Below are 14021 nucleotides of genomic sequence, written 5' to 3' on the forward strand. Positions count from 1 at the left end.
ACCTGACTGCCTTCTCTGTGCCGTTAGTGACATTTATGTGGGACAGATGGAGTTTCCCGCCATGTAGGAAGCAGTTACAGAGTGGAGATTGACTGGCATTTCACTGGGGGAAACCCTTTCTCTGAGCAGTAGGAGCTTTGGCTGATGGCCGGGCATTCAGAGAGCCGGGTACCTCCCACCCTGCCGTGGGCCCTGGGAGACACTGCACACCGTGGAGCAGGACGGTGGAGGCACGAGACCTCCGGTCTGCGTGGAGTCCTGCACAGTCGGGGGTGTTCCGACTGGCCCTCTCCCGGACTCCCATTCATAAGGGGACTCGCGGAGCCCTGATTCTGGCCTTCGTAGTGCTTTCACACCTGCGTGATTGTCTACACCAGTGGTAGTCAACCTGGTCCCTGCCGCCCACTAGGGGGCGCTCCAGCTTTCATGGTGGGCAGTAGCGGAGCAACCAAAGTATAAATAAAAAGATAGATTTAACTATAGTAAATTGTTTTGTAAAGATTTATTCTGCAAAACTTAGTGAAAATCCGACATAAAGTACTTGGTAAGTAATTATTATTATATGCTTTAACTTGCTGTAACTCTGCTTTATAAATTTTATAAAGTAAAGTTACTTCCCTACTTTATAAATCACCATTACTGTGGAACCGGTGGGCAGTTAGAAAATGTTACTACTAACAGAGATACAGAAGTGGGCGGTAGGTAGAAAAAGGTTGACTACCCCTGGTTTAGAGTCACGACTCATGCTCAGAACTGTGCCTCATGGAAAGGTCTTTGTTCCCTGGGCTACAGAAAGGAGACATCATCGACATAATCAGCAAACCACCCATGGGCACCTGGATGGGCCTGTTGAACAACAAGGTGGGCACCTTCAAATTCATCTACGTGGATGTGCTCAACGAGGAAGAGGAGAAGCCCAAGCGCCCCACCAGGAGGAGGAGGAAAGGAAGGCCGCCCCAGCCCAAGTCCGTGGAGGACCTCCTGGATCGGATCAACCTGAAAGTCAGTTCCGTCCTGCTCTGGGCACACATTGTCTCTCCTAAATGACATAAGCGGGGACACTTTCAGGGAAGGATAGGGGTAATCTTCTGTCGTCCAACAAGGGTGCCCATGATTATGATGAGTGGCTGTTATTCTACAGAAATAGCTACCAGCCTTCTAACGCTGCCCTGGACCTCTGCTGTGGGTGTTGTTAGCTAAGCCCCGGGTCAAAATTTGCTGTTAGCCCCCAAGAGCTTTGAGCTTGGAACTGCTACCAGGCAGGGCAGTGCGCACGAATGCCTGGCTCCCTGCACACTCAACAACTCCAGAGTCCAGGAGCACTCGCTCTTCCCACACCTTCCGCCACCATTCCCGACATCGAGTGTGGCGGGGCCCTGGTGGTAGGTTCTGTTTCCTCCTTGCAAAACCCTCTGGCTTCTGGGGAAATCCCAGGCTTTCTGGGGTTGGATTTCAGTAGCTCTGTGAATGACAGAACTGCCTCGTCCACCGTGCGCTGTGTGGGTTCCGGGCATCAGCTCGTAGCGAGAGCACAATTAAAATACAAGCCAGTGTAGCCCATCTCGGCCCGCAGTGTACATCTTCTTAACCCGTGGTTAATGCAACGCCCCACCTGCCTACTAAGTAAGCCATAAGGCTGGGAGGGACCGAAGCTTACAAATGATACTTTACCGAGCTTTCCATTAGGATAAAAATGACTGTGGGAAAGTTGAGGGATTGAGGCCGGTGTGGGTCGTGGGTCCCATGGCTGGGCCTGCCGCCTCACTCCTGTGTTCTCGCCCTCCCAGGAGCACATGCCCACGTTCCTGTTCAATGGCTATGAAGATCTGGACACGTTTAAGCTCCTGGAGGAGGAAGACTTGGACGAGTTAAACATCAGGGACCCAGAACACCGAGCGGTTCTCCTGACAGCGGTCGAGCTCTTGCAGGAATATGACAGTAAGTCCCCGGCACGGGCGTGTTCCTTATAGATCGCCACATTCTCAGGTCACCGGCGGGCCTCCCGAGAGCAGCCAGCAGACGCGTAGGTCCTCGGGGGCACTCACCTGCTCCTACTCATTCCACGGCCAAGGTCAATTTTGCATGATGTCAGATAGCACGAAGACATAGGTTCCCAGTCAGTGCAGACCTTCCTGGTAATGTGGGGGCAGAAGACGCCCTTCTGCTGGTTTCTTCTCTGGTGTGTTTATAGGTAACAGTTGAGGAAAACACAGCTCTGGGTGAAAGCTGAATTGCATTTTTCTTAAGAAACACAGTAGATGTCACATTAGTAACTGTGGGGATGGGTGGCCTTCAGCAGGTCATTAGGACACCTGGGCACAAAAGTGACTGACGAACCGGGAGTCTGTCGCCCAGCCGAGGGTTAATTACTTCTCAAAGCACAGGAGTTATTTTCTCGCTGAATAGGTGGCTAATGAGTATGTGAAACGCACCAGCTTGCATTAAAGGAGCGAGAAACGTCTGCAGTGAATACAGAGAGCAGAGAATTCCGACCGCAAAGGCTCAGCCGGGATGATAGCTCATTTTCACAGCCCGTGCGTGGAATTCAGTGGGCTCACAGCTTTTATGAAGTCTGTTTGAATACGCTGCGTCCTTCGCTCCATTAACCTCGTCTTCTCTTGCTCTTTATTCTTCAATCTGACAAAAAAAAAAAAAATTCCTGAAATTATTATACTTACCATAAAGGGAGCATCCTTTTCAGTTACTGGATTAAATGCGTTTTCTTTCCAGGGCTCTGCTTCGGGGGTATCCGCAGCTAAGAGCATTTGCTATTGTTGCGACACTCCAAAACCATGGTCGATGGGAGGAGAGCAATGTTATGCACTAGTGAAGGCCTCACGCCCAAGAGACCAGGCAGCCAGCGTCTCAGCACCGTTGCTCTCACTCCTGCTTGTAGATCCGCCCTCTAAATTATAACGGGCCCACCCGCCGTCAAATAGCTATATGAAGCCTAGATAAAGACACTGCCTTCGGGGATAGATTTGAAAGGAAACGTGTTTTGTAGTTGGTGTCACTGTATAACCGTGCTTCTTTAGTAGTGGAGGTGTCTCTTGGGAGTCTGTGACCAGGTTGTGTGTTAAAGAGGCTGACCCAGTGCCCGGTGTGGCTGACCAACTCTGTTAATAACCATTAAAATTACATCATCCCATCTCTTGGACCACAGCTGCTCTATCACATAGCTCATTTGCTCTTCCTCAGTCGCCGAGAACAGCTGGTTAGTAAACCCCATCCATTACGTTTCCTTTACCATTCAGAACGCAGGAGGAGCGATGCTAAACACTGAGTCTGAGGCAGGGCTAGAGCTGAGCCTCTGTTGTATCTCATTGGCTCAGTTGTCATCGTCCTTCCTGGAATCTCACCTTGAGATTTGTACCAGGAGGTATTTTGTAAAAAGGACGCTGCCCATCCTGACGCTCGCTCTGGAGTCCAAGGAGACTTCCAGGGCTCAGGGGTGCTCATTAGTGACAGGCTCTGGGTCCATATGATGAGATTTTTACATTCACTGTGGTCAAATCAGGTGTTAACTATTCGAGAGGCCCTGGCCGGTTGGCTCAGTGGTAGAGCGTCAGCCTGGCGTGCATAAGTCCCGGGTTCGATTCTCGGCCAGGGCACACAGGAGAGGCACCCATCTGCTTCTCCACCCCTCCCCTTCTCCTTCCTCTCTATCTCTCTCTTCCCCTCCCGCAGCCGAGGCTCCATTGGAGCAAAAGATGGCCCAGGCGCTGGGGTTGGCTCCTTGGCCTCTGCCCCAGGCGCTGGAGTGGCTCTGGTCGCGACAGAGTGACACCCCAGAGGGGCAGAGCATCACCCCCTGGTGGGCAGAGCGTCGCCCCCTGGTGGGCAGAGCATCGCCCCCTGGTGGGCGTGCCAGGTGGATCCCGGTCGGGCGCATGCGGGAGTCTGTCTGACTGTCTATCCCCGTTTCCAGCTTCAGAAAAATACAAAAATAAAAATAAAAATACAACAACAAAAAAAAGAACTATTTGAAGTAAGAGATAATTTAGAGGAACCCAGTAGATAGGTGTCAAATTAAATGTCTATACACAGGACAGATTCAGAGATCTACTGAGATTGCAGAGACCCTGCCAGTTCTCTCATTCAGCCTCACCCACAAGAGCCAGAAGCACACCCACCAGCCGTCTGCTGTGCCCATGCCTGGGCAGTGCCCGCCTCCCTACAGGCTTCCACCTGGAAAGACTCTGCTGTCCCCTGGCGATTGCTTACACTGATCCCAGACCCAGTGCCCTGGGTCTGACCAGTGAGAGCTCTCTCCTCTAAGAAAATAATCTTTATACAAATTCTAATGAACAGTTATTTTAAATGTGCAGAAAAGTACAGAGAAAAATAAAACGGGTCCACATATCCACTTCCTAAATTCAACTCAAGTGAACATTTTTGCTTCAATCCTGGGGTTTTTTTTAAAGTATTTTTTTAAGTCTTTATTCATTTTTTAGAAAGGAGAGAGAGAGAGAGAAGGGGGGAGGAGCAGGAAGCATCAACTCCCATATGTGCCTTGACCGGGCAAGCCCAGGGTTTTAAACCGGCAACCTCAGCGTTCCAGGTTGATGTTTTATCCACTGCGCCACCACAGGCCAGGCAATTTTTTTTTTTAAGAAAGGAATGTTACAAGCCCACCAAAAGGCTCGCTCTCCAAGAATTCCATTCCCATCCCCCTTTTCTTTCTGGGGTAACTGCTCTCCAGAGAGGGGCCCGTGTCCTTGTGCACAGAACCTTCTGACGTTCGGATATCTCATGTTCTCAGCATGTTCTTCCTTCTCGCGTGTGTTTTATGTGTATGTGTACAGTTGTGCGTGTGTGTGTGTGTGTGTGTGTGTGTGTGAGGGTGGGGTTGGGAAAAGAGCTTTAGGCAGAGTCCCTTCGGGGCCAGGTCCGGGCCGGGCCCCAGTGGGGTCTTAGTCCCACAGCTTAGTCCTTGACTCTTGTTGGGCCGAGAATTCTCGTGGTTGTAACTCACCTTCTCCTTTGTGCCTGGACATTAATGAGGATGTGGGCTCGAATCTGCTGCACACGTGAGGGGTACCCCATCTCTTCTCGCTGGTGAAGGAGGGCTGGCTACTTGGGAGACCCTGGCTTTTAGTTTTAGGGAATTTTGCTAAACTTGATAGTTAGCTGCTGATCGAATCTTTTAGGAAGAAAGTGACGGTAACCCCTTGACATGTGCCTCATGCTATTATAAATTGTACTGGTTTTCAGGCAGTGGGACGGACCCCTCTCCTCCCCTTAACTTCAGGCACCATGCTGTGTCTGATGAGGCTGGTGTCCCCAGCGATGCAGACACGGCCTGCGTCTTCACACAGTGTCAGGGGACACGTTTTCTGTCTTATTCCCATTGGTCAGCACTTTGGGGTCGGTTTTAACTAAAGCAGTACACTGAACTGCTTTGCGAGGACAGACTCCATCGATTCCTCTTCCTGGGTTGTAACCGATAGCTCAAAGCCCTCATTTTATAAGTATCATTTTCCTAAATAATATGCTAGGCCAGGACAACAGCCACTGCTAAGCCACAGGCTCTTCCCCACAATGAGGACACCACTGTAGAATGTTTCACTTTTTGTGTGGAGGAGGGGGGAGGAGATAGGGTTTGTTCTTGTGCCTCCCATTAGTTAATTTTTCATTAAGCATTTAAAAAATAGTGCGTTCTAAGCTAGGGGTCTAATAATGTAAGGGCCTGCTCTCATGATTTCTGCCACGGTTCGTGTTACGAGACGCTTTCCTGGTGAGAATACAAGCAGGAAGCAGCCAGCGGCCAGCAGAGACAGCTGGCACATCTTCCGAACGGCAGCCCTCTGCCTTCCCACAGCTTACTCATTTCTTAATGACCAGAGAAAAGGCATCAGATCTCTGGCCGGTTGATTTCTTTCCCTTTTGTGTCTGTGGTTGAAGGAGGACAAGTGAAGAGAAAAGGAAAATAAAGTCATTCATTGTGCAGCTAGTTATTTTATGTAGACAATGTTTTCTTGGGTTCTGTGTTATGAGACCGAGCACTTTGCATAATAATATGGAGATGTTCTTCATGTGACCTCGGTCCCAGGTCAGGCCTCCCGTGCCCTTATGATGCAACGTGCAGAGTAGCACTGCTGTTTGGGGAGGGCCCACGGGACTTCCCACGGGGCACTCTCTCCACAGGAGCATCTCTGCTCCTCCGTAGAAAGGGTCCTTAGAATGAGACGTTCAGCTTTCAGTCATCCAGCTTGAGAGTGTCATTACCTCGTGGACATAGATAAAAGAGTGCAGGAGGGGTGGACGGTGTGAGGGAGGGGGAGGGGGTTGGGGGGAGGGTATAGAGGGGGACAAATACAAGGTGATGGAGGATGACTTGACTTTGGGTGATGGGTATACAACATAACCGACTGTCCAAATGATGTGGAGATGTTTACCCCAAAATCTATGTACTCTTGTTGATCAGTGACACCCTGTTAAATTGAATTTTCTAAAAAGAAAAAAGAGTCGTCATTACCTAGTATCACAGCTAGAGGGCTCCCTGACCCTTTTCCGGCCTTCCACTCTGAAGAGAAACGTGGCCAGCACACAGGGAGAAGGTGGACAGGACAGAAAGCCGCCAACTCAACCCAGACCACAGAAGCAGAGGCCTGGAACCCCTCGCTGGTTTAGGGGCTTGTGTCCCCTTCTGCCAGCCTATTTCACTGAGATAATCCAAGGGCCAGCACGTGTCACCAAGGCCAAAGAATTCTCATAAAGTATAATAAAATTCAGTATTTCATTTGACACTTTTATATTAGCTCCTAAATTGGGGAAGCATGTGACCAATAACTTGAAACACGGATCTTAGCGATTTCTGAAAAGCCTAAGACCTGTCAGCTCTTTGTGAAAGGGACATACTCTGCGCTGCTGCCCCATGGGAGTCCCTCACAGGGGACTGTGACTGCTCTCCCCCTGCAGATGACACTGCTTGGAATTCCTCCCCTCTCTGTGACTGGCCTGCAGCCAGGCTTGCTCTGGGTAACTTAAAAGGCATTGACTGTATTCCAAGTATGCACTCCGAGTCTCCAGATTTATCTTCATGGATACTTTATTTGAAAAGAAAAATGTTCCGATCTCGTTCATTTTTATCTCATTTACTTTAAAATAATTAGCGTTCTCACAGAAGTCCAAGGCTTAAAACTCCATGGTGTGTGTGGTGATCACTGAGGATAAAACCGGGATTTGGCTGACTTGGTAACCACTGCTTCTGTGTGTCCACCTGCTGCAGGTAACAGCGACCAGTCCGGGTCCCAGGAGAAGCTGCTCGTGGACAGCCAGGGCCAGAGTGGCTGCTCGCCGCGAGACTCCGGGTGCTACGAGAGCAGCGAGAACCTGGAAAATGGTACGGTCGGTGCAGAGCACCACGGACGCGTTCTTCAGGGGCATGCCGCTCGGGTCATTGCTTTCTTCAGGGGCATGCCGCTCGGGTCATTGCTTTCTTCAGGGGCATGCCGCTCGGGTCATTGCTTTCTTCAGGGGCATGCCGCTCGGGTCATTGCTTTCTTCAGGGGCATGCCGCTCGGGTCATTGCTTGACATTTGTGCTTTGGCTCCTGGGTGTCTTTCTTCCTCCGCCTGCACGTTCGGGAAATATTGGCAATAGAGAGAGGGATTTTTTTCCAGGATTATTGGTGCTTAATATAGATCCTTAGGAAGAATGAATGTCCCTCAGAAGCCGAGGCAACTGATGTTCTTGAGAAATGACTACAGCATCTTCTCATCAGTTGTCCTTCCATCCCTCTTACTTAGGACATAAATGGAGACTTCAAGGCTAAAAGTGTGTCAGAGAAAGGGACGCTCAGCTTCCCACTGTCCTGAAACTTGGAGTCTCAGCACCCCGTGTAGGTCACGAACAGAGCTGTGGGGTTTAAAGTGTGGAGATCTGGGGTTTGAACCCTGAACAGAACATTTCATGAGCTGAAGACTGTTCAAATTCCTTATCTTTGAGCTCTCTTACCTCTGAAATGGCAAAATGAGTTTCTCTTTCATGGATTGCTGTAAGACTTAAACAGTACAATGTGTTAACAATGTGCAGCATGTATTCTGCATTGACTCTGAATTGGGCAGTGGGCCAGGTGCTTCTGTATGCATTACTAACTCTCACTCAACCCTGCAGGCATATTTTATAGGTGAAGACCTTAATGCGCAGAGAGATTATATAACAATTGAAGCCATTGTTTTTCTTTCTTTAGACCAGGGGTAGTCAACCTTTTTATACCTACCGCCCACTTTTGTATCTCTGTTAGTAGTAAAATTTTCTAACTGCCCACCGGTTCCACAATAATGGTGATTTATAAAGTAGGGAAGTAACTTTACTTTATAAAATTTATAAAGCAGAGTTACAGCAAGTTAAAGCATATAATAATAATTACTTACCAAGTACTTTATGTCAGATTTTTGCTAAATTTGGCAGAATAAATCTTTATAAAACAACTTACTATAGTTAAATCTATCTTTTTATTTATACTTTGGTTGCTCCGCTACCGCCCACCATGAAAGCTGGAACGCCCACTAGTGGGTGGTAGGAACCAGGTTGACTACCACTGAGGTAGCCCATCCGCCAGAGTCGAAAGTGGCGGTATCCTGAATGTCTCAGCCGCGGCCCAGGACACACTCAGTGACTGGGGGAGAGGGGTCTGAGGCCATATGTCTCTTGTGTTGCTGTCCTGTCCTAAGGGTCAGGAAAGTGTTCTTTAGGAAATTTCCGGTAGCATACTTGTCTGTCTTAAGTGGAACGGGCTCAGGTGAACTCATCCTACCACGGGTGGTTCTGTGGTTCCGTGTTCTGCCTCCAGGCTCCCATTGATAGCAAGATGACAAAGAGTAGTCAAGGGTCTCTCTAAATCAGCAGTTCTCAACCTGTGGGTCATGACCCCGGCGGGGGTCGAACGACCAAAACACAGGGGTCGCCTAAAGCCATCGGAAAATACATATTTATTATACAATACATTTTTAAATAAAATTTGTATTTCCGAAAATACATATTTATTATACATTTTTAAATAAAATTTGTATTTCCGAAAGTACATATTTATTATACAATACATTTTTAAATAAAATTTGTATTTCCGATGGCTTTAGGTGACCCCTATGTTTTGGTCGTTCGACCCCCGCCGGGGTCACGACCCACAGGTTGAGAACCGCTGCTCTAAATCATTGTTGAGTGCTGGAAGACCCTAGTGAGAAATGCTCAGGGTTGATAGTTTTTAGCTGCCTTTAGAATCCCACTGAGAAACCCATGCGTTAAAATGTTTGTTGAGGACCTTCTAAAGCAAAGCTTTTTACAATTTTTTTTTTTTTTTTTTCTGAAGTTGGAAACGGGGAGGCAGTCAGATAGACTCCTGCATGTGCCCGACCGGGATCCACCCGGCATGCCCACCAGGGGGTGATGCTCTGCCCATCTGGGGCGCTGTCTGTTGCAACCAGAGCCATTCTAGTGCCTGAAGCAGAGGCCATGGAGCCATCCTCAGCACCCGGGCCAACTTTGCTCCAGTGGAGCCTTGGCTGCAGGAGAAGAAGAGAGAGACAGAGAGGAAGGAGAGGGGGAGGGGTGGAGAAGCAGATGGGTGCTTCTCCTGTTGTCCTGGCTGGGAATCAAACCCGGGACTCCTGCATGCCAGCTGACACTCTACCACTGAGCCAACCGGCCAGGGCCCAAGCAAAGCTTTTTAAACCATTGCTTGCACTTCCTTAGTGGGTTGTGAAATCATTTAGAAGGGTCACAAGCAGCAGTTTCGTATGCTGAAATAGAGTAGAAAATATTAGGTGCACTTCCTAGGTAGGTTTGCATTGTTACTTGTGATCTTTGTTTCAGTTGCATCGGTTTGTACTGGACGGTGAAGGTGGAATATGTTTCTTACTGTAGAGCATGATTAAAAAATTAGTTTGAGAGCCATTGTGAGCACCAAAACCAGGACTCGAGTAAGGTAGGCGAGGACAGGAGCGTAGTCTTAAGAAGATACCATGTGCACTTCTGTGACTCTGAGAGCCATCGCCTCCCGGGTGCCCCCTGGGCATCTTGCTCGCCTCATGCTAATCTCGATTCTGGGGACCTCAGAATGTGACCCATGAGCCCTGTCACTCAAAAGTGTTCTATCGTTTTGGGAAGATCACGGTTCTCCCTAAATCCCGATGTTATGACAGCCTCTTTCAGGATAGGATTCAGAACCCACCTGGCTCTCAGTGACCCCTTGGTTCCACAAAGTATGTAGGTCCTGAAGGTTTTTCTTTTCTGCTAATAATTATTTCATATCCAAACATTTTCATTAAATTAATTTCCCTCCATACAGTTCTGAATTATTAAAAATAATACAGGTATCACTGGCAGACTTCTGAATGCCCAAAAGAATTCAGGTGCACCTGCTCAAGACATAGATTAAAGATGGTTCACCGCAAGGTGAATTCAAGGATCTTCCCATTATAAGCAGAATGTGAACTGGAATTCATACATAATGTTTATATTGTGAGTTACAGGGGAGGAAAGCCGGATTTCTAAAGTTTATACTTAAGTTCTTTTTAGAACTTTTTATTTTAATTGATTTTTAAACTTCAGATTTAATGTATATGCTTTATGAAGAAGAATTCCCCCTTTCTATTTTTTTCTGTGATGATTGTCCTATTCCTGAAAAATGGGACTCTGGTCAGTATATTTAGTAGTAACCTGGGGTAATGATCTCCATGTAACAACAGAAATAATAACTCTAACAGCACCCAATAATGCTGGCCTGGAATGTGGCTGACACACGTGGTGAGGTCTGAGGCCTCACAGTTATACCTTTGGGAGGACAAATGTCATCCTACTGTGTCCCTGCTTTGCCTGATGCAAAGCACTTCACATGTTGATTTGTGTTCTGTCAAAAATGATGGGATCATTTATAAAAGGTCTGATTGAGGAGGCTACTGTTCTTATCCATCAGTCTCGGTGACTGGAATTATGCTTGACATGATACATTTAATATTTGGAATTGGAGTGAGCTTGGCAGGAAGCTGTGACATCATGAAGGAATCTGGTTTTCTCTCTGCTGACAGTGGCTGTGCCACCCTCATGTCGCAGTGCCCCAGGACTTTTCCTGCCTTCCTTTCCCTCGTTTGTATGGCAGGCACGCTGAGATTATTTCAGAGAATGTCTTTCATTTACCCAAAAGTAGTCATTTGGTCTTAGCGTGGGCACTGTCCACCCCTGCTTCCCCCAGTCAGATCCGCCCACCACCCAATTTCTCCTTGCGGCTTATTTATTGAAAGGGCGAGACTGCTTCATGGGGAGATGTCAGAATTCTAAATTAAAATATTAAATTAGAAATGTTTATTGAAACAATAGGGTAGGAAGAAAACCTTTAGTTCCAAGATGGTGGCTTTTAGAGATGAGGACCAGCCATTTCCTTGTACCTTCCAAATCTTGTGTGGGTTTTTGTAGGCCTAATTTACCAGGATCTCTTGACTCCTACATTTTATCTGGGGCATTCCCCTCAGCCCAGGATCAAAGCGCACAACAGACATGGTATTAACCCACAGCTAGTGAATTCTCAGGGAAGCTTATTGAGCAGTTGTAGTGGTTAATACCAGTCAACACTTGTCAGATAAGTAGATTATGTCTGGTTGATAGTTCAGTTATTCGTCTGACAGTTCTGTTTTAATCAGGGCTGTTGTTTCACTGGGAATTAGAACCACGTCAGTATTTTATAGATTGTCTCAGGCCAGATACTTACTTAATTTAACCTTGTTCACTTACGTGTACCAACGTTGGTTGACTGCTTCTAGAATTCTTTTTTTATACATAAAACACTAAGAGGGGAGGACTGGGAGGAAGGTGTAATTTGAGAAGTCAATAGGGAACCTTAGGGGGCAGCATTTATAGAACCTGTCCCAGAACTCAGCCCACCTCCCCCCTGCAGCCATGACCTTGGGAAGTTGTCCTCACTAGAGAGAACCCCATCAGTGCAGTTTCTCAGTGGGGTGTGGATGGTCAACCTTCCACACTGACTGTAGCCAGGAACAGACGCCAGGCATTAGGCTTAGACTTATTCTACTGCCTGACACAGCATAATTCCTTACCACAGAACTCAGTTAATTTCCATCTCCATGAGTCCTTCAATAAGACTTAAGAATTTTAAAAAAACAAACAAAAAACCCCGACCATAACAACCCTCTTATCATTCGACATCATAAATGGTGGTTTTCTGTACTTAGAGGACATGTAATTCAGCAATGGGATGTGGGAGATTTCAGTGACGTTAGCAGTCCTTCGTCCATCAGCTTGATTGATGGGCCCTTTAAGATGTGATTGTGAACGATTCCCTTGTCTTGCAGGCAAGACTCGGAAAACTGGCCTCCTCTTGGCCAAGTCTTCAACCGAGTCCAGCTTGAAGTCTTTCAACAGCGGCCAGCTGGGCAGCTACCCGACCCTGCCTCTGCCGAAGTCGGCGGACCCGCTGAAGCCGGGGGCGGGCAGGCTGGGCGGCGGGCTGAGTGCGCCCCCGCCCCAGCGCTGTGATCAGCCCGGGGCGACCGGCTCGAATAGAAACCGGAGGAGCCTCCCCATTTCCATCTGTCGGAGCTGCGAGACTCTGGAGGACCCCCAGCCCGTGAACGCGTGGCCCCGCTCCCATTCGCTGGATGACCTGCAGGGAGAGCCCGATGCTGAAAAAGATGTGCCTCGTGCGGCGACAGAGCCCTCCCCCCAGACCGTACCGGAAGTGCCACAAAAGACAGCCCCCTCCGCCACCAAGGTCCACGGCCCCAGACAGGATGCCGCCGCCGACAATGCATTGCTACTGACCCAAAGCAAGAGATTTTCTGAACCTCAGAAAACGACTACTAAGAAACTGGGTGGCTCGGCGGCAGCCTGGTCGCCTGGAGTGTCACCTCCTCCGTGTTTGCCCAAACACTACGATGCTCAGCCTCCTGGAGCTAGACACACTTTAACAAGGACTCCGCTGGAAGGTCACAGAAAGGGACTCGATTTTGAAGGAACATATCAACCCCCGGGCACCAAAGAAGGTGAGCAGAGGGGCCCTGAGGCCAAAACGCCGGCCAGACACCCTGCGCAGCCTCCGCCTGTCCCTGCCAAGAAGAGCAAAGAGCGCCTGGCCAACGGGCTCCATCCCGGCCCTCCCGGGCCCAGTGCGCCGTGCCTGCCCCTGAAAAAGGGCGGCCCCAGCGACTGTCAGTCCCCTCAGCCCTCCAGGCCCCCCTCTAGGCAGGAGCCTGGCAGCCCACCAAGCTCTAGGCCGCCCCCCTGGCTCTCGGAGCTGCCGGAGAGTGCCAGCCTCCAGGAGCATGGCGTGAAGCTGGGCCCGGCTCTCACCAGGAAGATCTCCTGCGTTCGGGGAGTCGATCTGGAAATGCTCACCGAGGACAAGCTACGAGCGGAGGGCATTGATCTCACCGAGGAACCGTATTCTGATAAGGTATCAAAGGCCCTGGCCCCATGTCTCAATCCTCTGCTTTTATAAGTCAGGCAGCCAGGCGGGAGGAACACCAGCTAACCCAGGAGGCCAGCCTGGAGGCAGGGGCCTTTGTGACAGTGAGAGCCCAGGGCGGCCCACAGCCAGGGCCTCTGCCACTTGGTGGTGGTGCGAATGGAGGCACAGTGTTCAGATTAAATGCAAATACAACCTTGGGTTTTCTTTTCCTTTCTTTTCTCTCTTTTTTTTTTTTTTTTCGTTTGTTTTCAATTTTTGGCAGCTATACATTGCAGGAAGAACTATCAATCAGCACTCAGACTGTTTCCTGAAAAGCTTAGTTGAGGGGACAGGACAGACCTGAGTTCCAGGTTTCCCATCTTAACCTGTATGTTTTTAGACATTAAAAAAAAATTATTTCGTTTTTCTAAATGTAAAATGGAATTAATAATAACACATAATTGCCTCAGAGGTATTATATTAGGAGCAAATAAAATGAATATGAACAGACTTTGAAAATTGTAGAACCCTCTTCAGATGTAATAATTGTATTATACAGTCATCTTGTGTGGGTTACAAGGGAAAAGAGTATGTGAAGTCCCACTGTACCAAAAACAGT

At 48.6% G+C, this 14021-nt stretch overlaps 1 protein-coding gene across 4 annotated transcripts in view; it reads left to right on the top strand.

Moving 5' to 3' along the window:
- Positions 1–14021, top strand: part of SASH1 (SAM and SH3 domain containing 1) — a 333081-nt gene that overhangs the window by 313737 nt on the left and 5323 nt on the right. For all 4 annotated transcript variants that reach the window (XM_066248582.1, XM_066248579.1, XM_066248581.1 and 1 more), the window contains 4 exons: positions 793–1002; positions 1788–1938; positions 7232–7345; positions 12309–13408. In XM_066248582.1, coding sequence (XP_066104679.1) covers positions 793–1002; positions 1788–1938; positions 7232–7345; positions 12309–13408 — 1575 coding nt within the window. The remainder of the gene's footprint in view (positions 1–792; positions 1003–1787; positions 1939–7231; positions 7346–12308; positions 13409–14021) is intronic.

The sequence above is a fragment of the Saccopteryx bilineata genome, chromosome 12 (assembly GCF_036850765.1).
Source record: "Saccopteryx bilineata isolate mSacBil1 chromosome 12, mSacBil1_pri_phased_curated, whole genome shotgun sequence".
NCBI lineage: Eukaryota > Metazoa > Chordata > Mammalia > Chiroptera > Emballonuridae > Saccopteryx > Saccopteryx bilineata.